The 24,604-nt window shown below is 52.7% G+C and overlaps 1 protein-coding gene across 1 annotated transcript in view; it reads left to right on the plus strand.

The window, feature by feature from the left end:
* The window catches only part of CHAT (choline O-acetyltransferase), a 55,281-nt gene extending 31,192 nt beyond the window's left edge, over nucleotides 1-24,089 (plus strand). Inside the window, exons 7-14 of the mRNA XM_070781951.1 lie at nucleotides 4,730-4,899; nucleotides 7,342-7,442; nucleotides 8,594-8,722; nucleotides 11,315-11,437; nucleotides 14,471-14,615; nucleotides 14,768-14,830; nucleotides 19,263-19,400; nucleotides 21,097-24,089. Coding sequence (XP_070638052.1) covers nucleotides 4,730-4,899; nucleotides 7,342-7,442; nucleotides 8,594-8,722; nucleotides 11,315-11,437; nucleotides 14,471-14,615; nucleotides 14,768-14,830; nucleotides 19,263-19,400; nucleotides 21,097-21,366 — 1,139 coding nt within the window. The 3' untranslated portion in view covers nucleotides 21,367-24,089. The remainder of the gene's footprint in view (nucleotides 1-4,729; nucleotides 4,900-7,341; nucleotides 7,443-8,593; nucleotides 8,723-11,314; nucleotides 11,438-14,470; nucleotides 14,616-14,767; nucleotides 14,831-19,262; nucleotides 19,401-21,096) is intronic.
* Nucleotides 24,090-24,604: the final 515 nt, after the last annotated feature.

Here is a 24,604-nt window from a genome sequence, read left to right on the forward strand (position 1 = left end):
CAAAGTTGTCGACTCCCCAGGCGTGGGTGGCAGAGCAAGCTCCTCCTATTACTCAATTCTGACTTCTACCTATTAAGCAGGGGCTCCTTGAGGAAGATTGATTTACCACATTAAGCGAGCCTGCCTGTGCTCGATGAGGATGTCACAAGACAAACGGCTCCTGCCGTGTGCCTCCGGCCCACCGCCCCATGTTTCCATTACGCTGGGGCCAGAGTCGTGGTGGATGAGTTTGGATGTAGTTCATTCTCTGCCTTACACGATAAACTTGTCAGCGCCTGGCCGATCAGCTGCTCGTGCGCAGGGAGTTCATTTGGAAGGCCACCTGGCATCCTGGCTCTGCTGTCCTGCTCCCATTTCACTCTGTTTAATGAGCCAGGACCCGGTTCCTGTCGAGTGGTGCTGAGCTCCGGGGTCCTGCTCGACCTGCATGCAGCGGTGGTGGCTCAGCCCCTTCTCAGGGGTCCCTCTGTCTTGCCTGGAGGTGGCTGGGGCACGGATGCCCAGGGAGCTGTCCTTTTATGCCACCAGCTTCGAGCCACCCAGCTGAAAAGGAGGGTGCCCAACCCTCACTCTTCAGCCAGCGGCTGCCTCAGGCCTGCTCCCCAGGCTCTGAGCTGGACAGGCCTGCCGTGGGCTTCCCAGGGAGCGGAAGCCTGCCTAGTCCACACTGCCCTTGGGGCTGTTTCATAGGCAGAGACCAAGCCTGGGCTCTCAGAGCCCACTGAGACACAGGCCGACGTGTATAGCACTGGGGCTGCCGTGGTCCCCAGGCCCAGGCCCTCCCCAAGCGGCCAGGCATCATGGACAAGCTCCACTCACCAGCCTCAGAGCCTTTTCCAGCACTGTGACTTCCTTCCTGATGTGTTCCTTCCTTCCTCTCCACTTCTCCATTGTGAATCAGACCCAGGCCTGGCCAAGGCCTCTCTGAAGTCACCAGCCACCCTGAGCCCAAGGACCCCCAGAATAACCCATAGTCCAGGGCCGGCACCATGGCTGTTGGCAAGGACTCCAGTAGCAGCCAGGGTGGGGGAGTTTTGCAGAGGGTAAGGAATCCCTTTCCTGTCTCCATCTCTCCTCCACCCCTTTCATCCTATGAAACTCTCTGCCCCAAAGGGCCTGGAAGTCTGAGCTATGCCCACAGATCTCAGCCTCACCTGTCCATGCACGCTCAAGTCCATTGCCAGACACAGATACTTCCTGTGCCCACCTAAGCCAGAGAACCAGGCCCTGCTCTCTGTGAGCTCAAAGCTTGAGAGAGGGCAGCCAGATCAGGATTTTCGGGCTGGATGGTCAGTGGCTGGGGTCTGGGGCAGCTACAGGGTCCCACACTGTAAGGTCACGCATTGTGCGGTAGGAGGCAGTGTGTGTAGAGGTAACTGGTCTGGCGCTGGCTCGGGTTCTATGTGAGGCCAGCCTGGTGGAGCAAGCAGAGGGTCCTTGTCTGCCCTGGGCAGGCACCCGAGCCAGCATGTTACTGGGGTAAGGCGTTCGGGGTGGGGCAGGAGCCCTCTGGGTTGCTCTCACCCACACAGGATGCAGGGCCCACACTGTGATAGGGTTTGGGATCTCAGGAGCATTTGATGAGTAGAGCTTTGATAGACAGAGGAGAAGGGCTCCCACCCAGGGGGTAGCCGGCATGATCTGAGGGGATGGATGTGCGCGGTATCCAGGAGCAGCAGGAGCTCCTGTGAGGTCCATGCCAGGATTCCAAGGAGGTGACCCAGTGGGGTAGCATAGGCGAGCCATGGAGTCCAGAGGGGGGTGTTGACAAGTTTGGAGTCTATCTTGTGGGTAGTAGAAGTTGACTCAGGTTGATGAGGGTGAAGCGGTGACTGTATCACACTCAAGGGAGGAGGAACGGGAGTTTCCCACCTCCCCTCTCTCACGCTGACCACCACAATGGAGTCTCATTGAACGTTCAAACCCCAGGGCTGGGACCAAAGCCTGGAAGTTGATCAGAGGAGGCAGGAAAGTCCAAGAGGCCAAGTGGAAGGTGATGAGTCACTCTGGACACATAGGGATCAAGAAGAATCTTGAACACAGAGGGCTCCCCTAATCCATATTCCAGACGAGTGTGAGGGGAGGAAGACCCAAGGCGGGGCTGGCTTGCTGGCTAGCCTCATTCCAGAGTGGAAGGCCAGCGTGAGAGACTTCTCCTTCCCCCAGGATGTGCAAGAGGAGGGAGGAAGGCGATGATAAGGACCACAGTCTCCTTTCACTGGAGGACATCTGTGGACACCTCTCGTGAACCTGGAGAACTCACCCCGGCAGAGCAGGGACTGCTCGAGTGCCCTTAGCATCTGTGTGTCCAGGAGGTGCTGCGGAGCCCCAGGGAAGGGTCTCAAGTGTTGCCTCACTCGAGGCTGCCTGTGCCAGGAGCGGGGAGCAACCCAGAGAGCCTGGGATGAGGCCAAGAGGAGGGAGGAGCAGACAGGAGCTCCTCGATGGCCCCTCCAGGCCCTTAGCTGGACACAGGAATGGCCGGACAGGCTCCAGACGCGGTCTTCACTGGCATGTCGGCTGTGGATTCAGCTGCCCCCTGACTGGGGAAGGTGCTGCTACTCCTGGCTCAACCCGTGGGCAGGACCCGGCTGGTGAACGAAGGCTGCGGGGAGATCTGAGCCTCAGGGTGTGGAAGTCACACCTGCTCCCACACGTTCCCTGGACTTCAGGAAGGCATTTTCCAGATGACTGTGACACACGATGGGTATATTTCTTAGCTTAAGGCTCTGAAGAGAAAGAGAGCTCCAGACCTGGGGGCTGGGATGGGATGGGGGTAGGCTCTGAAAAGAGGAATTCAGACTTAGTCCCTGGGGTTCCAAAGGGAGGGGGAAGAGCCTGAGTGGAGAGGAGCAAGTGGCTGCCGAAGCAGAGGGCTGCATACCCGGGCTCAGAATTGGGGAGCACAGGAGGGCCAGGACCAGGACAGGGCTGCCCAGAGATCTGCCTTCATGCTAGGACAGGAGGGAGCTGAGAGCTGACTCAACCAACTGCCTTCTCGGAAGGATCTTCAGCCCCCAGAATGTTTCTATCTGACACAGAGAATAGCATTCGGGACAGGGACCTTAAATATCTGCCGAGACAACAGAATTAAATAAATGGGAAGACTGTGGCAAACCAAGGCACAGCTTCTCAACTCCAGCTCATTCCTGCAGCGTGAGGACGTGGATCCAGCATAACTACACGGTATAAGATTAGTATTAGAATTGGTCACATGTGACCAAAAATCCAAAATATTAGTATCTTAAAGAAAACAGAGGTTTCTCTCTCTCTCTCCGTCTCTCTCATATATACCCAAACCGAGCCCTCCAGAGCTGAGAGATGGTTAGAGTTCTTCCATCTCACTCCGAGGATGTGGGCTGCACCCTCCTGGCCGAAAATGGAGGCTAGGGCTCTGGCCACCACACCTGTGATCCAGGCAGCAGGGTAGAGGAAGGTGGAAAAAAGAGCAAAGAGAATGTGCTCTCTGTATTTAAGGAGGTTTCTTGAAAGCTGTCAGATAGTGTTTCTAGATTTTTGTTGCCAGAACTGAGACATGATTTCCCCCAGCTGTGAGAGAAGCTGGGAAATGTAGCTTTAGTTCTGCTCATCTATGTGCCAAGCTACAGACCAGGTGTTCTATGACTGAAGTGGGTGTGGGTATTAGAATATGCCATGTAACGCTCCTTTGCCTCCATAACACGCACCCCATCTTCTCATGCATGGAAACACTGGGACTGGGGGAGGGGTGTAACCCTGCACCCCATCTAGCCCAGAGGTCAGGATGCCTGGGCGATGGCAGCCCTCACCATCGGGTCCTGATGCCCCACCGCCTGTGTGCGATGGTGCAGAAATAACAGTCACCACAATGAGGACTCCTGATTGGGAGAAAAGGTATCTGGCCCCACAGTCATGGCAGCTGTGGCCATAGTCAGGTCCCACTGGGCAGGCTTTCAAACCTTCTTACACTCAGGAGAGGAAGCTGCCTGGGGCAGCCCATCTGGCTGGCCCAGCTCTACTTTGGAGGGAACTCCATGCCCACTGTCCCCTGTGGAGAAGTCAGGCTCTCTTAGTGACATGTCTTTTGTACAACTCCGTGACCTTTATTTGTCCTGATGAACTCTGCATGCCTGAAACTGCCCCAGTGGGCTCATCTGGCTACAGATTCAGGGGCACACTGGCCCTTCCACCTGCCCTTTGCATAGAAACAACAGCTGGGGTGAGGGGTCACCTGCGACAGCAACACCCTCACTTCCAATTTTCATGTGAAATTGACTAATTAGAACTTTTTGGCAACTAATGTTTGAAAATCACAATTCAGGACAAATGAACTTGCCTGTGTGCCAGACGTGGCTGGCAGGTGTGAGTAAGGGGGCCACTGGATGGGGGAACTGGGGCTCCTCTGACACAAGCTGGCCTGGGAGACTAATGCATCTGGGGAAGACCCCATGCCACCCCCTTCATCTTGGCGGGCAGGACTAGTGACTGCACATCTTGGGGCAGAACTGGCTACAGTCGGAGGGCAGGACTCTTACAGGGACCCTGGGGGTGTGCCACCCCCGGGGGGTGAAGCTCAGGACAGCAACCTGGACTTACCAGCCCACCCCCTGGGGTACAAGGGAGGGGGCTCAGGATTGGCTCAAGGTCTGGGTGTCCATGAGTATCTGTCTACGGTTTGGGTTCTGTAGAAGGGACCCCAGGCCCAGGGCTGGGCAGGTGCTGAGTCAGGCCGTGCTGGCCCACCCTGCAGACTCCACCAACCGGGACTCTCTGGATATGATTGAGCGGTGCATCTGCCTGGTGTGCCTGGATGCCCCCGGAGGCGTGGAGCTCAGTGACACCAACCGGGCGCTCCAGCTCCTCCACGGTGGAGGCTGCAGCAAGAACGGGGCCAACCGCTGGTACGACAAGTCCCTGCAGGTAAGCCTCCCCGTGGCGTGGCCAGTGGCCTGCGCCACCTCGTGCTCACGTCCAGCAGGCTCGCTCAGTGGCCTCTGCTGCCCACCCAGGGTGCGCATATGGGGCCAGAGAAACCGAGGAGATGTGCTCTTCGTGTTGGCCCCTGGATTGGCCAGAACTCTTCTCGGGAGCAAGTGGCGAAACCTAGCGCTAACTCCCTGACTTTCCTGCAGCCTGTGCTCAGCCTAGGGGGCCTCTGGGTCAGACCTGGGGCTCATTCCCCATTTCCCATCACACACTGTCAGGTGGGGGCAAGCCAGGGACTCCCATCAAACCAGCCCTCAAAGCATGCATCAAGAATCACGTCTGATGCCAGAAGACAACAGTTTCTGAATTTCCATCACCCTGGCCCCGACATTTCAACATACCTCCCTTCATCCCTGAGGAGTACGGCAGCCCAGCATCTCCACAGAAGAGTCATAAAATGAAACAAAGCCATTCACAGATTTCTCATTCACATGACGTCAGCCCAGAAATAAGACATTCACTTTGGCCTAGAGAAAAATACTCACAAGGATGGGGATGAAGTTCGGGCCATTCTTTCCCATCCCCCGTCCTTTATCTCCAGCACGCTGACCCTGAATCGAACCTTGTGTATTTGTAAAGCTCCAACACTCTCACAACGACTGCATTAAGTGGTACCCAACCATGTTTGTGTTTTGGTTTGGTATCGCTCAGGTTTTGGTTTAGCTCCCACTGGTAAGCTTTTCTAGACTGCCTCGTTTTTCTCTCTCTGTCCCCTGCATTCTGCAGGTTATCCTTTTTGTTGGTTTGCATATTGATTCTGCTATTTCTGATGAGTTCTCTCCCTGCTGTGCTGGCTATTTAGCCTCCACCAGTGGTGTTAATGGCTTGCAATCTTTCATGGAGCAGCTGCGGGAATGAAATGATATAATGGATGTACAGGGCCTGAAACATCGTAAGCTTTGGTAGTGGTTTTTAAAAGGCACTGTTTTCCACACTTACTTTTAGTGACAGGAACAGGGAAGCACTGATGTGTGAGTGGGCATGCCCTCCCCTCCTGCCTTATGTGTGCGCACTTCTGGGCTCTTTTTTGCAGGCAGGACAGATTATCAGGGGAGCTGGAGAAGCCCAACAAGTTCTGTGAACCTGAATGGAAAGGTTTGAGAGCAAGTCTCAGGACAGAAAGCAGAGGGCATGGCAGAGAGAGAGAGAAGAGCCTGCATGGATGGGCCTGGAGAAAACCTCTGTGGGAAGTGTGCTTGTTTGAAGAAAAGGAGTAACAATTCTGGGAGCTGGCATACTGTGAGACTGGGGGAGACTGGGGGTCAGCTCAGAGGTGTGCCTTGCCACAGTTCCCCGAAGGTCTCACAAAGATTTCAGGAGCTTGTGTATTTGTTTGCTTGTTGGTTTTTTGCTTATGGATGATGGGTTAGTACCTCTGGAGTGTAATGCTGTGCTGAGGTGGACTTCAAGGCAGCCTGACTGTATTCAGGTTATGCTTTTAGAATCAAGATCTCATTCTTTTCGTGATTTCCTGCTAGACCTTTGCACACACTGAGCATCTCCCTTTCCGAAGTCAGCTAAATCCAGCCTTTGTATAGTTAGAAAAACCATGAGTAATCTTTATAGCTCCCATGGGCCTTACATAGACTGTCTCTCTAATCCTTGTATTGATCCTGTGAACTGAGCCTTATTGGATCCATTTTAAACGAGAGCAAACTGAAGCCAGAGGTTGATACGACTTGTCAGAACGCTCCCGGCTGGAAGGTGGTAAGCGCAGAACTGGAATCAGGGGTCCTGACTTGAAGCCCAGGCAGCAGTGAACGGGCCATCCCTGACACACCTTTCTTTCACTCCTATCAAGAGATATTTTATTCTCCTGGGAATCTGCATGCCACCCAAATTGGGTCATCATCCTTCATTACTCATTTAGAGAAGTCATTAAGCACCTACTATGGGGTGGACACTACGTCCTGGGGATAATATCAGTGGTGGCCAACCACACAGTGTCCATCAGAACATAATCACACAAAGCAGACCCGGATGGTGGCCCTGATGTGTGCTGTGAAAGGGAAACGGGGCTAACAGGAGCCGAAGGGGCTTGCCCAGGACCTAAGGAGAGCGTGCACAGCCTCAGCGTGAGCACTTAGCAATCGCTGGGCTACCTGAGCCAGGCAGCTGTGGCTCTATCTTCACTGCCCAGGGCACTACCCTCTTCTGGGAGGAGGTCACACAGTTTCGAGCTGTCTTGAGGCCCCTCTATTCTCAGGCCATGGCGACTGTGTTCTTCTCAGGAGATGATGTGCTTTGGTGTTCCTGGAGAAAAGGTCTCCCTGAGAGGTGGGGAGGTGGGAGGGATACAGGGGTCCTGACCTGGAGCCAAGCGGCTGATTTGGAATACTGACCCAGAGGCCTGCTCACTTCTCTCTGCTATTGCAGTTCGTGGTGGGCCGAGACGGCACCTGTGGCGTGGTATGTGAACACTCTCCTTTTGACGGCATCGTCTTGGTGCAGTGCACGGAGCATCTGCTCAAGCACATGTGAGTCTGGGGGCAGGGCCCCTCCTGAGCCACTGAGCAGCCACGGGAGGCAAAGCCGGACTGCCCAGCAGTGGCCAAGCTAGGCCAAGACAAATGTGGGCGGCCACTGTGGAGCTGCATCAGTCTGGCATTGTCCTAGCAAAAGACGAATTTGAAAACCAGCTTGAATGAAACATCATATGCTTTATCGATCTTGGACAGGAGGGGCAGACTGAGCAACAAGTTAGCGCAGTTAGGGCGATATTTGGCCAAGAATTCTCAGCTTTAGGGGAATATTTGCTCTGGTCCAGGGAAGCCCAGGTCGATGTCTATTGCTTGTCCAGTCAGGTGTGGGCCCACTGTTGACCCAGAATGGAGGGAGCTGCACCTGTTTCTCTCCCCTCAGCCTGGGTCTCTCTCCCTACCTTCCAAGGTCTCCAGACTGAGTACTTCTCTGTCCCTTGGATACACTGGGTCCCTTCCTCCATTCATGATTCTGCTCATTCTCTCCTCCTAGAATCTTCTCCCTGAATCTGTAAGTTCTGAATCTCTTCCATGATTTAGGGACTCTGTGCGTGCATGCTAAGTCATGACTTAGCATGACTTCAGTCATGTCCAACTCTTTGTGACCCCATGGACTGTAGCCCACCAAGCTCCTCTGTCCATGAGATTCTCCAGGCAAGAATACTGGAGTGGGTTGCCATGCCCTCCTCCAAGGGATCTTTCCCACTCAGGGATTGAACCTGAGACTCTCATGTCTCCTGTATTGACAGGCAGGTTCTTTACCACTAGCGTCACCTGGGCTTCCCTAGAGGGACTCTTTAGGATCACTGAAAACCCACACCAGCCCTCACCGACAGAAAATCACGATTTGCTTCTTCCATTTGTCCCCAGGTTTTTTTTTTTTTTTTTTAAGAGTTATTGGTGTAGCATGGTCAAACAGGAAAACACGAAAAGAAATCCTGGGCTTTGCAGTCAGGTGGAACTAGATGGAACCCCAGCTCAACCGCTCACTAATTTCGGTGTCCTCTAAGAGCTTCGGTCCGTTCATCTGTGTCACGGTTGGGTGGGCACACCAAACTCCAACAGCTAAGATGACTGCCAGGCAAAGAAATAAGCTGCCCACAGCCCCCCGGCTGGCAGGCCACAGGAGTCACCCCATTGTCCCGCAGGGTGAAGACCAGCAAGAAGATGGTCCGAGCTGACTCGGTCAGCGAGCTCCCAGCACCCAGAAGGCTGAGGTGGAAGTGCTCCCCGGAAATTCAAGGCCTCTTAGCCTCCTCAGCAGAAAAACTTCAACAGTAAGGAGAACCCCAGGTCTTTGGGGGTGATGCTCCAGGGGGTATCACCATACCACTCCCCCACCCCACCAGCTGCCAAGGTGTCCTAGAAGATTCCAAAGACCCCAGCTCCTCTGCCTCCCCTCACCCGCCTTCGCCCACCCCCCTCATGGAAATGCAGTCAAACTAAAGGCGAGTTGCACCTCTCGGGGAAATAACCTTGCCGAAGTATCCTTCATTTCCATAAAATGCAAACGTGCATCTATTTTTTTCCACAGGTTTCACCTGACTGAGCTGAGTCAAGGCGGGGAAATCATCTCCATCTTCCAGGGGAGGGGGGGTTATTTCCAACTGGTTTGAATAAGTCATTTGAATTCAGGAGATTTCAATTTGCTTGAATTTACACAGCAACTTGACAAGGGGCCTTGTTTCCCCAAGGGGAGCCCTAACGGGACCCCGCAGGAGGCCCCGGGGGGAATATGAGCCCTTGCTAACGGTCACGAGGTGTGCTGGGTGTCATGGTCTGGCAACTAGATACTGACTTTGGCTCTTCATTCCCTCGTTGAATAAATGAGCAGGAGTGCATTCATTCATCCATTCATTCATTCATCATGCTTGTGCAGAGCTCTGGTGTGTTCCAGGCCTCCGGTAGGGCTCTGGGGACACAGAAATCAATGTGCCATGAGTCCCGCCCTCCATACTTTGGTGGAGGAACTGGATCCCCAAAGCAAAAATGTCAGATGCAATAAGCGCCCAAACCAGAGACATGTATTTGGTCCTGAACCCACAGAGGACACTGGAGCTGAGTTCTGCCAGGAGGTAGAGCGAGGGCTTTGCAGAAATGGGCCTTGAAGGATAACTAGGAGTTCGTGGTGCCAGCAGCTGGGAAAGAGACAGGTTCATAAGATCAGGTTGTTTGGAGGCCAGCAAGTGAGAGAGTGACGAGAGCTGAGGCAATGAAGGGAAGCTGGGGTCACACTGCAGAGAGCTTCATGTCCTTACGTTCTGGGGACTGGAGGCTGTGCTGCGGTGGTGTGGAACCCCTGGAGGATTCAGGCCATGGGGTTTCCGGGAACCAAGGAGCCTGTGGGGATGGCGCGGGTGAGCAGGGCAGAGCGTGGCTGGGCTCGGACACCGAGGGATGGGGAGGGTGCGTCCACAGCGAGCTGCTGGAGGTGTTGACGGACTTTCCAGGGGGAAGGAGAGAGGCCTCAGGTGTTCATCTGTAAGGGCTCGTATCTCAACCCCATGGGGCTGCTCTTGGGACATGAAGGTGAGTGAGTTGGTGGTGGGCTGGTGAGCCCTGGGCAGAAGAAAGAGTTGGCTTATTTCAGGGCTTCAGGCAGCTGGCATGTGGTCCCAAGCGCCCAGCTTTCCATTCTAGAGAACCGGAAGAACCAAGCAAGGCCTGTGGGTGGGGAAGCAGAAGCCGTGGGGTCCTGAGCTGCCATGGAAGGTAGGTAGGGTCTGAGGGGCCAGGGCTTGGCCAAGAAGTTTTCCAGATGGCTGGGGTGACTGTGAGCTCAGCCTGTCCAGGGACAGTGGGTCAACAGGACAGACTGAAGGGTGAGTTCCCATGAGAACTGGGCCCTCTCCGAGTCCTGCTGGGTCCTCAGAACCTGGCATGGACCAAGCAAGAGCTGAGCTCACATGACTGGAGGAATAATTCAAGGCCAGGCAGGCAGGGAACACCGAATCCTGAGGGAGGGTGGGAGCAGGGGTCAGGGCTGCCCACCCAGGGCTCTGCACACACACACACACACACACACAGACACACACATGGCTGGTGACCAGATATGGGGATTGCTGCATGTTGCTCCTGCAAGCCATCAGCCCATACCCCAAACTCATTATGAAGGAGACTGGTCAATATAGTGAGGGGAAGGGAGTGGGGAGACCAGTGCTGAAGGTCTATCTCAGCGTGGACTCAGGGAATCTTCCTTCTACTTGACAGTGATTGTGGGCAGCAAAGGTCTGGGCATATCACGGGAGGCTCAGCATCGATTTCCAGGTAAAATGGATTTTCAGTCACCAACAAAGCCTGGATGAGCAGCTTTAGCTGTGGTGACTGTGGCCAGCGGCCAGGCCCCAAGCCTTTCTTCCCACAGCACAATAGGGACGAGTCTCAGTGAGAGATGCTCGCAGCCATCAGAGAAGCAGGCTTTTCCCTGAGCATGGGGGGTTGGCAGGTCTGGCAAGATGGCCAGGAGGCCCAGAGTCCACGGGGATGCTGGACACACTTCACACACAAGTCAAAATGCACGGCCTCCGTAGGCCTACTTCGGGGGCAGTGACTCCCTAGGACTTTGTAGGTTGTTTGCTCCTTGCCCACGCAAATGACCCTCGTGCTTCTGCATCCCTCCCTGCAGCCAGGCCCCCTCCCCACCCCCAGTACAGAACCACTGCCCTATCCAGCCGAGCCTCACCCTCAGTTCAGAGTCCCCCTTGTCGGCATGCCCTCTGCCACTCCCATACATCAAGGCCTGTCTCTGACTGTGTCCTGGACACCTTACTGCTTTGACATGGACCAGGCTCGAGAAACTTCATTAGACTCTGTGGTGAGTGCATTCTGTTTTGCATGCACTGAAAGCTTCTTTCCTTTTTCTTCCACAGAATAGTAAAGAATCTCGACTTCACCGTTTATAAGTTTGATGACTATGGGAAAACATTCATTAAGCAGCAGAAATGCAGCCCCGATGCCTTTATTCAGGTGGCCCTCCAGCTGGCCTTCTACAGGTAAGCACAGCCTGCCCAGGGGGACTGACTGATGAGCTACTCTTGGGTCTAGAAGCATCTTGGAGGGAGGGATGACTCCCTGTGAGCCTAGAGGATGGGGGTATGACCAGGGCAGGCTGCATGGAAGGACCCTGTCACCTAAAGCTGGCAAGCAATGACCCAGGGGCGCAGAGTTCATGGGGGTGGAGGGACGCAGAGCTGACAAAGGCCAGGCAGGTGGCGAGAATATCAGGTGGTTCCCTCTTGATCTCAGCCAGCCCACCTGGGGCACTGGAGCTGTGACCTGTTCCACCCAGTTTTCCTGGTCTTGACAAGGAGTTGGAAGTAGCATCCCTGCCCACCCCCTGGTGGGTCAAGTCAAACATCTGGGGCTTAACTGGTTTCCGTTGCTCATTCCCCTCGCCCCACAGCAGTTCTCCTCCATCCTCTGCCCTCCACCTCCAAGCCCCCGCCATCTAATGTTTGGTCAACTGTAGCCCGCCTTTGCAGGTCTCTGCTTCCACTCTTGTCCTCAGTAATCCTGTCTTCACGAAGCATGAACTTTGAAATATCCAAATCAGATTCCATTACCTACCACCTTGAGCCCCGCCAGTGGTTTCCCATCATGCTTAGAGCAAAGTCCAGGCTTAGAAAGGCTCTTTGTGAACCAGCCTTCCCGGGGCCCTGCCCCCAAGCTCTCTTCCACCTCCAGACCTTGGCTTTGTGCCAGTGCCTCTGCCTACCCACCTGTCACTGCCAGGCTTCACACACCAGCTCCTTCCCACAGCCCAGGTCTCTGCTCAGGTGCAGCCCTCAGAGGCCACCTCGGAGCCTCGGCCACCAGCTCTCTGTCACAGCGTGCTGCGTTCTTTTTCATTCATGGCAGTTGTTATGCATGTGGGCTCCCTTGTTCATGGATTTGCTGACTTTGTTTTCTAAACTGTCTCCCCCAGGCGTGATGTTCTCAGTTATCTTGCGTGCCTGGGACAGAGTAGGCATCAGGGACTGTCAGAGCCCTGAGAAGACCCTGCAGGGGTTTTAGCCTGGGGTGGCATGGTCAGTGTGTGGTTTAGAAAAATCCCTTAAGTAGTAGCTCTGTCCTGGGGAAGAGATGCAGAGTTGGGAGTAAGAGTTGAAGGCAGGGTAGGGAGCCAAATTGGCCTTTTATGAGAGGTGAAAAATTACGCAAAATAGATCTTCCTCAAGACAGGGCTGGCTCCTGTGGGTCCCAGCGTTCCAGAAGCAGCAGCTCATAAGCTAGCACAGGTGCTGTGTGGTAAAGGGCACCACACCCCCGCCAGAACCTGCTTGTGGTCTGCAGTCAGAATGGGCATACAGTGACTTGGAGAAGGCCCTGGCACGGAGGCATCACTAATGAGTGGGTGGCATCCCAGACTCCAGTGTCCCTCGCAGGGGGTGTGACCCACGGGGAAGGCCAGAACCTGCTTGTGGTCTGCAGTCAGAATGGGCATACAGTGACTTGGAGAAGGCCCTGGCACGGAGGCATCACTAATGAGTGGGTGGCATCCCAGACTCCAATGTCCCTCGAAGGGGGTGTGACCCACGGGGAAGGGAGTGCAGCCACTCTGAGTGTCATCGGTCAGGTTGACATCACCCCCCCCACACACACACACAAGGACTGTGCTCACCGCCAGGCATTGGGCTATGGAAGGACCCAGCCTCTGGAACTGCAGTCAATGCCGTTCTGACACTCAGATGGCATGTGGCTGAAATGGGCCATGAGGTCAGTGCCCTGCTCGTGCCGTGGCTGGGGACACTGCTGCCCTGGTGCTCAGCACTTCAGAGCTTCAGATCCAAATCCCAGAGGGGATGGGGACAGAGCCCCCTTCCTCTACCCTCCAGGGATCTTTGCTGTCACTGGACATGGCCAGGAATAGATGAGGCCAGAGGCTCCCAGGCTCACTGAATAGGCAAAATACCACCTGCTGCCTATGGAATGAATGCTTCGGAGTTTCAACTGTAACCAAAAAAATTTTTAAATCTGCTTCTAGATTCAGCAGAAACGCGGAAGCTGCCTAAATTGGGGCTGATCAGCTACCAGCCAGTGGTGGCGTCTACTTCTGTGCTCAGCATGGTGTTTGCTCCGAGGGCTGTAGAGATACAGGAAATGAGCTCCCTGCCAGAGTCTTGGGCGGGGGGAAATGAGACATGAGTACAGGAAATGCCACTTTCTCGGCAAGTCATACAGTGTCAAGCACTGTACCCAGTCAGACTCTCGATTCCCCGCTCCTGGAACTCACCCAGGGCGAGGGAGACTTGCCTGGAGGAGGCCAGGATACCAGGCCACCGCATGCGTGTGACTTTGGGTGTCACTGCCCTTCTCTGAGTTCTGTGTCTTGCCCCTCCCTGACCCCTTAACACCAACAGCCTTACTGACTGGTGGGAAAGGTGTTTGCCAGCCTGGTGTGCAAGCCTAAGGGTGCTTGCTCAGTTCACATATCTGAGAAAGAGACTTGCCCTGACTGGCGGGGCCAGCGGTCACAGACGTGAGGAAGGAGAGACACAGCCCTGGTACCCATGGGTCACTTTGGAAGCAGCACTGCCCCTGGACGGTGGGCCTGTGCAGCAGCTGGCACCCATGGCCACCAAGGCCCCCTCCTTGCCTCGATCCACAGTCATGCTTGAATTGTTTTTAAATAAAACAGGATTCCCTCAAGAGTGGGAATGATGAATTATTCCATGCTGTGCTATTAATCACTCACTCATTGGGTCTTGCAGAAAATTCTAGGTTTCCCACCAGATTGGGACTTTAAAAAAAAAATAATAAAAACAACTACCAGTCATGTCTCCCTTATATTTTATATCCACACAGTATCACCCTCACAGGAAAGTGTGCTCAGCTCTTCATATCAGAGGCTCCCCAGCATTCATCTTTGGGGAATCTCCTCCAGAATTCTATTAGCATTAAAATGAAAGACTGCCAAGTGAAGGCAGGACTGTAAAAATCAAGGCAGGCGAGGCTATTTTTCCTTCAGCATTTACGACTCCCTGAGAAGGCAGCACCGTCTGCCGTTCCCCCTTCATCCTGTGCAGGCTCCACGGGAAACTCGTGCCCACCTACGAGAGCGCCTCCATCCGCCGGTTCCAAGAGGGACGGGTGGACAACATTCGATCGGCCACGCCGGAGGCGCTGCGTTTTGTGAAAGCCATCGCTGACCACCACACAGCCGCCGTGCCGGTAAGTCTTGCTGGCCTGAGGGGTCTCAAGGAGGTCAGTGGGGCAGCTGTGGGCCGCCTGTGGCTCAGCCCCGGGACACCCAGCTCCTTTGGCTGGTCTGTACCTGAGCAGCCTCTTAAAGCCCCGTGCACTGTGTCTCTGTCCATTTATAGGATTCGGAGAAGCTGTTGCTCCTGAAGGATGCCATCCGAGCCCAGACGGAGTACACGGTCATGGTGAGTGACCTCGCCTGAGCTCAGGACCCCGGCTGTGCCCAGAGCCGGGGCCGCAGCACAGCCTCTGGGTGACAGCTGGGCCACCTCCTATGCAGCGACTTGGTGAGGCCACCTTGCCTCCAGAGCCTCCTCTTTCTTATTTTTAAAAGCTGCGTAACACAGCACTCCTGCTTTTTATGTGGATTTTACAGGAATACAATGACTGGTCTTTGAAACAACACCAGTAATAACAGCACCGACATGTAAAGCACCTTACAGCTTGTGTAAGAGAAGGCAGACCTATATGGTCTGCACAGTCTCGGGTGAGGCAGTGTTTTTTCCCCCCAGGGCTGTTTCTGCCTTCTTATTCTCCATGTATTTATTTATTTATACTGCTTGTGAATACAAAGATTTTTTTTTGCTGAAAGTTAATGGTGAAATTGAAATGGTAAGGGAAATGCTTTCCTGGGTTAGGAAAATAATATATTTCCTGGCACTGCAAAGCCATCATTTGCATACAAACCAAAAATAAGCTACTGCTTGGACTGGTGATCAATATATTAATTGTGAATCATTCTGATATAGTCTCTGAAGGATCATACAATCTATGGAAAGGAATTTACTTGGTATTTACTCTGTTTGCTATCTATATATCTGAAAGCAAGCACAACATAGATCTGGGTTTTAGAACTAGCCAGCATAGGCTTTTCTCCAGTTCAGTTGCTAGGTCCCTGATCCATCTAAATGGGTGTCTGTTCTGTTTGGGGAAAGTCAAGCTTGCTGTCATGTCTTCTGTGGGTGTCCTTTGTTTTTCTGCTCTATGCCAGGCAAGGCGTTAGGTGCTGGCAAATAAAAAACGAAGCCCTTTCCTTGGGGAGTTCACTACGTAGTAGGGAAAAGAGGCCTTAACTGTTTCAGGAAGTAGCAGAGAACATGGAGGAGTAAGTTCCTTCTGCTTGGGAAAGCCAGGTGAGCTCCCCAGAGGAAGTAGTGCTTCATCCGAGACTTAAAGCAGGAGGTGTTTGTCAGTAAAGGCAGACGGGAAGGATGGCCCTAGAAGGGAGCAGCGTGCGCACAGGCAAGGGCTTACAGTTGTTACTTATCGAGCTCTCTTTCTAGTAAAACTATTGGAGGATGTAGACCACTAATGTAAGAGAATAAAACACAAAAGAGAAAATCACAGACTTAAACATCAGAAGATTCTACACCAGGAGGAGGTCGAGAACAAGGATGAGAGCAAAGGGAGGTCCCAAGCTGACAGCTGTTCAGCAGACCCAGGGAACAGTCAGTCCACAGAGAAGCAAGAAGTGAAAGGAGAAATTAAACTGGTAAATTGTCTGATACATTTTTATGCATTAAGGGAAGTTTTACAGTTCTGGCTGAGGACTTACGAATCAATAAATTGTAGATGCATAGAAAGATAAGCAAGTGGGAAAATCATAATTTAATCATTTACAAACTGTCAATTCTAGGGAACACAAAAAAACTGATTAAGGAAATCTAATCCTAACACACGCAGGACTCAGGACTCAGCTGTGAATACTTGCATAATTATAGCCATGTAAACACTGAATGTTGATCAAGTGACAAGGAGTTCAGATCTAACTCTGTTGGAAGCATTGGGGAGTGGAAGTATATTTGGGAAGGAGGGTATCAAAGAGCCAAGTTTCATCTTCTATAATAAGGAAATTGAAAAACGCAGTAGCAGCAGTCTAAGCATAGTATTCAGAACTAAGAAAGCCAGTTGCTAGAAGGTTCCAAGTGATTGCTTCTGTGGAGAGGGACTCAGTGCTGGCAAAGTGACATTAAGTCTTTGGCTTATTTGGTGTTTCTTTAAACTATAAATATACAACTTTGACAATTTAAAATTTTATGAAAACTTTAGGGAAATATTCTCCAGAGCATTGCCATAGGGCTCTGCTGTGTTAACTGTTTTAAGTTGGTGGACACAACTAAGTAGAAGAGATCAGGGATGGGGAGAGGAGAGCCATAAGGATGCTTTGTAGGTCCCTGGTTGGATGTGCGGGGTAAGGAAAGAGATCAGGGATGGGGAGAGGAGAGCCATAAGGATGCTTTGTAGGTCCCTGGTTGGATGTGCGGGGTAAGGAAAGAGATCAGGGATGGGGAGAGGAGAGCCATAAGGGTGCTTTGTAGGTCCCAGAGATCAGGGATGGGGAGAGGAGAGCCATAAGGATGCTCTGTAGGTCCCTGGTTGGATGTGCGGGGTAAGGGACGGAGGAGTCAGGGATGGGGAGAGGAGAGCCATAAGGATGCTTTGTAGGTCCCTGGTTGGATGTGCGGGGTAAGGAAAGAGATCAGGGATGGGGAGAGGAGAGCCATAAGGATGCTTTGTAGGTCCCTGGTTGGATGTGCGGGGTAAGGGACGGAGGACGAAACCAGGAAAGCTCCATGTGTCTGGCAAGTATATTTGGCAGAGGTTCTGGAGAAGGAAATCCCAAGGAAAGGAGCGGACGTGGTCCAGACACGCTGCCACGTCCCCTCAGCACCGTGTGCTTCTCCTTCCCAGTACTTACGCAGTTTGTGATCCGAGTTTATTTGTATGATTGGTTAATACGCCTCCCACCCCACCCAGGGCTCCAGGAGGCTGAGTCCGCGACTGCTTTGTGTTCCAGCAGCTTCTCAGGCACATAGTAGGCACTCAGTTAAGGTTCTTGAATGAACAGAAGACCGGATGTTGAGTCATTTTGCTCGTTACTACTCATGGCTCTGATCCAAAGAGTCTGTTGAATCAACCCCAGTTGCTACAGGAACTTCAGAGATGGTGAAAACCGGGGTGGACTGGCTGCTGTACAGTGTAGCTGCTCTCACAGATCTGCACAAAGCAGTCAGTACATAGCGGCGACCTGAGAAATTAAACGCGCGTCTACTTCATAGCTGGTCTGTCTCACAGCTCTTCGCCTCTGTCCTAACGGGGCATGTCCAAAGTGAGTGGTGATTGTATAACATGTCTTTTCAGCCTATAATTAGGTGTGTTTGGAGAGACTGGGGCCCCTGAGTCATCTTTATGCATCCATTCTCACCTGAAAGAGAACAGCTGTCAAATTCCAAAACGTACCTTGTAAACCTGAACAAAGTTCACTGTGGTCGAAGATCTCCGCCTCTGTGGGGCCTTAACAGCTAAGGGGCCATCTCATGTAACCGTGAAACCCCCAGGAATTACTCAGTTACCCTGATGTTGATCCAGAGGTTATTACAAGAGGCCAGAGGAGGGACTTCCCTGGGAGCACAGTGGATAGGAATCCACCTGCCAATGCACAGGACACGAGTTCAGTCCCTGGTCCGGGGGGATTCCACATGCTGTGGAGCAGCTAAGTCCGTGAGCCTCAACTCTGAGCCCACGTGCTGCAGCTACCGAAGCCCAGGAGCCCTGCAGCCTGTGCTCTGCAGGAGGAGAAACCACGGCAATGAGAGGCCCGCACACCACAGAGAAGAGTAGCCCCCACTCACTGCAACCAGAGAGCGCCCACAGAAAGCAGCGAAGATGCAGCATGGCCAAAAAGAAAATAAATACATTAAAAAAATTATTTTAAAAGAAAGAGGCCTCTATGTCTCCTTCAGCCCCACAAATTGCCCCAATCAAACATGTAATCTGTGCAAAACCCCTGTGCCTGCTGCACACAGCCTCCTGTGGGGAAGACAGAAAAGACTGCCCTGGCTCCACTGTCCCCTTCCAGCCACACCACCACCCCTGAGCTCCTCCTGTGTAGGAGTCTCCACTGCTATTCTCTTATCCTTTGATAAGATTTCAAGTACCTGTGACAAAAAGAAAGACCTTTTCTTCATCCAACAACCCTTGAAAATGTGAGCTGAGCCTCTGCTAAGCTGTCTAGCTCCTGTCTCAAAATTACTCTTAGATTATGAGTCCAGTTCAGTTGAATTGATTCTGAGCCTGTGAAACAGCAGCCAAGATTCGAGGACACCTCGGCACCCTCTGCCCCTCATTCCTGGGGCTCCTGCTGGAGGATGAAGTGTTGGTTGTGGTGAAAGCCCATCAGTGACAGCCTGGGGTACCCCTGCCCAGGCCTGGATGGGTTCCAGCCAGCACCTGTGCTCCTGCCCAGGTTCTGCCCCTGAAGGGGTGCCCAGGAGGGCCAAGCCAGCCCTGCTGTTTCCACTTGGAGCATGAGGGGTTATACACACTGAACCTCGGCAGGGACCATGCTGTTGGGGGGCGGGCAGTCAGACTCACTGGCTTTTAACTCGGGCATCCTCATCTAGAACCCTAACTGCTCTGGCTTATCCCGGGTGTGGAGAAATACACAAGGAGCAGAGATCATGTAGGAGTGCTTGGTCCTGGGTGGCCACCACACACGGATGTGGTCCACAGCAAGCACTGGGTGGGCAAGAGCCATTAGAGTCCCCACGAGCTTTGCAGACTAGAGAGGAGAGAAGGAGGGGAAGCCCGTGTCTCAAGTCCTGTTCTCTGTCTCAGGCCATAACAGGGATGGCCATCGACAACCACCTGCTGGGGCTGCGGGAGCTGGCCCGGGAAATGTGCAAGGAACTGCCCGAGATGTTCACGGATGAAACATACCTGATGAGCAACCGGTTTGTGCTCTCCACCAGCCAGGTACTGCCCCAGCGCAGCCAGCACCTGAGAGCATTTAGTGGAAGCAGTGGGTTTTCTCACAAGCTGAGTGATTACAGCCCACTGCTCGGAATCAGCCCGGTCCTGGCTCTGCTTCCAGTGAACTGCATGCCCTTCAGCAGAAGGACCAAAATGCTCAGAGTGCTGGTTTCCCCATCTTCTAAATGTGCGTAATCACAAATGCCTCCTTAGCAGCGGTGGGCAGGATGGGAGAATACCCACTCTGGTGCCCTAACCACTAGGCATATTCTTCCAGTGTTGCCCAGGAGGTGGTGTCCTCTGGGCCCAGAGGCAAGCCCTGGCTCAATCAGATGCGATGATGTAGGTAGAAAGCCCAGACCCCCCGTGCTTGGCATGGACAGGGTCCTCCAAGCAGGTCACAGACCTCATCATAAGGGGCAAGTCCGGCATCTCCTAAACCAGCGCTACCGCCTTGCTCTGTTGGAGGACCGCCGACGCAAAAGCAGAACACGATCTGTTAGAGAAAGGCAGCCATCTAGAAGAGAAGATACCTACCCCCCTCCCCACACCCCGCCCTCCAAATGTCAGTTTACTGAAACTCCGCCTCATCTGCGAAAAGCAGAACGTGGGCAAGAACAAGGGCTGATAAAGTTGTGTTTGAGGATAAGAGCCCACTCGGTAATTTCGTTTTGTCATTACGGCAGTGAGCTTGCAGCCGTGAGTAAAAGAGGACAGAGCACAGCAGCATAAATTCTTCAGGAAACCATCCGTGGGCACGAAGTGCCTCGGAACGCTGTATGGCCTTCGGCTGTGGCACGGCAAATTGATCTGACAATGAGGTGACTCTATTAGCAAGACTAATGGTCTGTTCTGCCCCATTAAAACGGCCAGTGTCATTTCTGAAGGCCTGAGCACACAGAGCCTGTGGGCTTAAAACACACACCGCCCTGCACCTCCACAAGAGCGTGCTCCATTTCCGCTCTGAAACCAGCTAATACAATTAATTCAGGGTGTGGTGGTATTTTTTTTCTCCAACTGCAATGAACATTGATGGCTTCAATGCCTTCAGAAGCACTTTTTCTTGGCTTGTGATCTGCATTATAAAATCGCAGCCCTCTGAATTCAAAATGTATCAGGTACATAACTAAAAACTCCAGTTGATGGCAATCTCTGAGACGCCCAGTGCTGGGTAATTGTGCGTGACCAGGCTGTGGGGAGAAAAGCAGACCAGCCAGGCAATACTGACAGTAATTAAGGATGTGGGAAAAAATCGACAGAGAAGAGGAGCCAGATTTCCTCCAGTTCATAAATTACTCCCTCTGGGAAGCCATCTAACTGTTGGGTGCCACCAGGGTGCCGTTTAGTAAATTGCTCTGATTGCCTGGGTGATTCAAACAGCCCCCAGGTGAAGGAGAGATTCGGCCCAGCACCGGGTCACTCTGGGAGCTTCCAACTCCACGAGTAGAGCAGGTTTCACACCAGGGAGGGGCTTATGGCCTCCCTTCTGATTCATGCAGTTAGATGGGTTTGTTTTGATGACTCTGGCTGTGGCCATGCATGATGAAGCAGTCCGTTGATGTGCTTAATTCAGTCACACACCCAGGTGGGCAATAGTCAAAGAGGAGCAAATATCTCCTTGAGGCTCCTGGACTGCTAGAACATCATGCTTTGCGCAGACTTTCAGAACAAACAACTTCTGACCTGTCCTCTCCTCCAGGTACCCACCACCATGGAGATGTTTTGCTGCTATGGTCCCGTGGTACCCAATGGGTACGGTGCCTGCTACAACCCCCAGCCAGAGAGCATCCTTTTCTGCATCTCTAGCTTCCACAACTGCAAGGAGACATCATCAACCAAGTTTGCCAAAGCTGTGGAAGAAAGCCTTCTTGACATGAGACGCCTCTGCAGCCTGCCACTGTCTGCCACAGGCAAGCCACCGGCAACAAAGGAAAAAGTAACAAGGCCCAGTCAGGGGCACCAACCTTGATGGCTGCCACCAGCTTTCAACTCCTCAACCCAGCATTCTGCAGCTGCCAGACCCCGCCGAACCCCTTGCTCCCAACCTTCACCCCAGCTTTCTGTAGCTTCTCTATAACTCCAGACCCAACACAGACCACATTGAGGCATCACACAAAGCTGGACTGGTAGGAAGAATGCATCCCTCATGAGGCATGGGAATCGTCATTATTTATCAAGGTGTCCTCGGGCCTGTGTGTTGGGAAATAAGACTAGCCTGGCTCTGAGGCGGCCCGGGTGAGATGTGGAAGCCACCACTGACTTCCCTCTGTAGCCACAGCAGCTCAGTATTGGTGTGTGCTTCCCAGCAGGACCTAGCATGTCCAGTGAAAGAATGAGTCACCTTATTATGTGCAATGCACCCAAATGAACCATGAAGGAAGAGGCTAACCCCAGGTCATTGCTTTGTGTCCCTTGGGGAGGAGTAGAGGGCTTTGTTTTCAGATTCAAAGCAGTCTGATCCTGGCATTCAGAGCGACCCGCCCTGAGACATGTGGCCCTGTAAGCAGTACCCACCCCTGACACACACACACACACACACACACACACAGCCCAAGTTAATTTAAAATACAGTGATCTGGGCCTGCAAACACTTTTCTCCTTTTGCCTCCCGGAAGCAGCCTTCCACTGAGTTCAGAAAATCTGGTCTGGCTATTCTGAAAGGGGAAGAAAATGGTCTGCCATTTCCCTGGAGCAGCTCTGCTCCCTGCTTTCTCCGGGGGCCTGGCAGGGCCCGGTCCACCTCCCCAGGGATCTGCCACTTGCTTTTTTTCTGGTTGCCTTCCCACTCGCCTTCACAAAAAACATGCCCTGATAGGTGATCTGCCTTTAGGAGGAGAGCAGGATGCTTCGGGGGTTTCTGCTGCTGCTGTTTACTTGTTTTGTTTCGTTCATTCTTGAGAGGCTTTTAAGAAAAGCACTGTGACATTAATTTCAGAATACGGTCTCAGTGGCCTAAGCTGGACATCCGTGGATAGCTGGGACTAAAATGCATGTGGAGGAGCCGAAATCAAAGCTCTTAACTGGCCTGGGGGCTGAGGGCACAGCTGGTGAAGAGAGGGGCTGAGAGGAGGGAATGGCTGTGCACAGAGCCAGCCCTGATGGAGGGGCCAACAGTCCACAGAACTGAGCTGAGAATGTCCGGGGAGGCAGTGCTCATGGAGGAGATGGTGAGAGGCACTTTCTGCTAGGGCATATTTTTATGGGAAAGCAACCAGAAAAATCAAAACTGCAAATAGCCAAGGCAGCTTGCTTCTGTCCAGAGGAGGTGCAGAACTGGGCTCCTATCACACTGAGTTCTGCCATGCTTCCTGTGAGTTTTCCTAAAAAAAGAAAAGCCCTTTACTCCTCCCACAAAGACACAAGCCAATGACCTCCCCATCCTGCTCTGTATCACCCTCCACTGTGGCCCGGGGACCCTTAATGTGTCTCTTCTTTGGAGCACTGTGCAAGCTCTCTGCCCTTTGACTAACATAGAAGCAGGCAGGCTGAGATGGGGGAATATTTTGACCTTTGCTGGGACCTTTGATAACACAGACAGCCCTAAGCTGTGAATTCCTTGAGCCAATGGTTTCAGGCTGAGAATTTCTATTGTATGATCCAGGAGATTCTGGCACTGCCCCTTCAAAACCATTGGTCTGCAGAGTCCACGCTGCTTCCCTCGCGTGTCCACCTTTCTGCTCCCCCCTGGAAAAGCACAGCCCAAGAGTCCCAGGGGTGTTTGGAGAACTGCTGTCCACCTGCTGTAAGCCGACTCAAAGCTACCTACTTGTTTCCAGCAAATGACCACGGTGGAGATCCAAGTTCTCTTCTGGTTTCTCTCCAAAAGTTTCTGGGTGGGTAGACAGCTCTGGTTTGGGGATCAAGCAGCCTCACTGGTCTTGGCCAAGAGACTTAAAAAGCCCAGAGACTCAAGTTCTTCCATCATCAGATGGGGACAAGAGCATCCCGGCCTTGTGAGCTTGTCAGGATGGTAGGTCACGTGTGTAAAGGGACTTGCATGAGCAGGTGGGCACTGGTGCCCGCTGTCGGGATGATGTTACCCCAGCAGGCACTGCTCAGGTGATGTTTGTTTCACACTTTCTCTCAAACACTCATTCGTCAGAACCAAACACATCTGCCATTTTCTGAGCTTGGGGAAAGGGAACTGACTGTGCATTCCGATATCAACCATGTGTGGATGGCAGACGTTTGGCAGGAGGGAACAGCTCCTCTCTCCGAGGGAGGGGCTGGAAGCTGGTCTTCCCCCTCCAAGTTCAGGTGGGTACACTGAGCCTTTACATAAAGGCAGTGCTGAGCCATGGCCTTGGCCATCTCTGTGGGGACCCTGGTAAAGGAGACTGTCCCAAGAGTCCTCAGAGAGATGATGAAACTTGGAGACTCAGATTTGGGGGGACAATGATGCATAATAAAAATGTATGTGGCCACCTTACAATACTGCTAAGTTGCCAAAATATATAAAGTTGATATTTGAGTTCTATTTTTATAAAACAGTTCTAGATTTATGGCAATATGTACATGTGTATTTATAGCCTTTTGATTTTAAGTTATAGTTTTGTGCTTTAAAGAAATATATGTGTGATGAAAGAACTGTATATTGAAAGCACTATATTCAAATTATTTAAAGACTGTAAGTCTATATTCAATAAACAGTAATGCCAAGAAAGATGGCATTGGCTGCTGTTGCTGCCCAGAAATGCTATAAAAACTTGTGTAGTAAATTCTGTCAGCTGGGTCAACAATTCATTCACCTTTGTCTGAGGTCTGACAACAGCAACTGCTGCTGCTGCTGCTGCTAAGTCGCTTCAGTTGTGTCCGACTCTGTGTGACCCCATAGACGGCGGCCCACCAGGCTCCCCCGTCCCTGGGATTCTCCAGGCAAGAACACTGGAGTGGGCTGCCATTTCCTTCTCCAGTGCATGGAAGTGAAAAGTGAAAGTGAAGTCGCTCTGTTGTGTCTGACTCTTCGGACCCCATGGACTGCAGCCCACCAGGCTCCTCCGCCCATGGGATCTTCCAGGCAAGAGGACTGGAGTGGGGCGCCATCGCCCTCTCCGGCAACAGCAACAGTGGGTGTCTAAAACACAGGAGCTGGGAGAGAAAGAGCAGGAGAGAACTTGGTTTCTCCCAGTGTGTGGCATGTGTAGGGTGAGGGACAGAGAGGTTTCAGGGGTATTTGTGATCAGGTTGGGTATAGAGATGGGTGTCCC

This window comes from Bos indicus, chromosome 28 (genome assembly GCF_029378745.1).
Source record: "Bos indicus isolate NIAB-ARS_2022 breed Sahiwal x Tharparkar chromosome 28, NIAB-ARS_B.indTharparkar_mat_pri_1.0, whole genome shotgun sequence".
In the NCBI taxonomy this organism is placed as follows: domain Eukaryota; kingdom Metazoa; phylum Chordata; class Mammalia; order Artiodactyla; family Bovidae; genus Bos; species Bos indicus.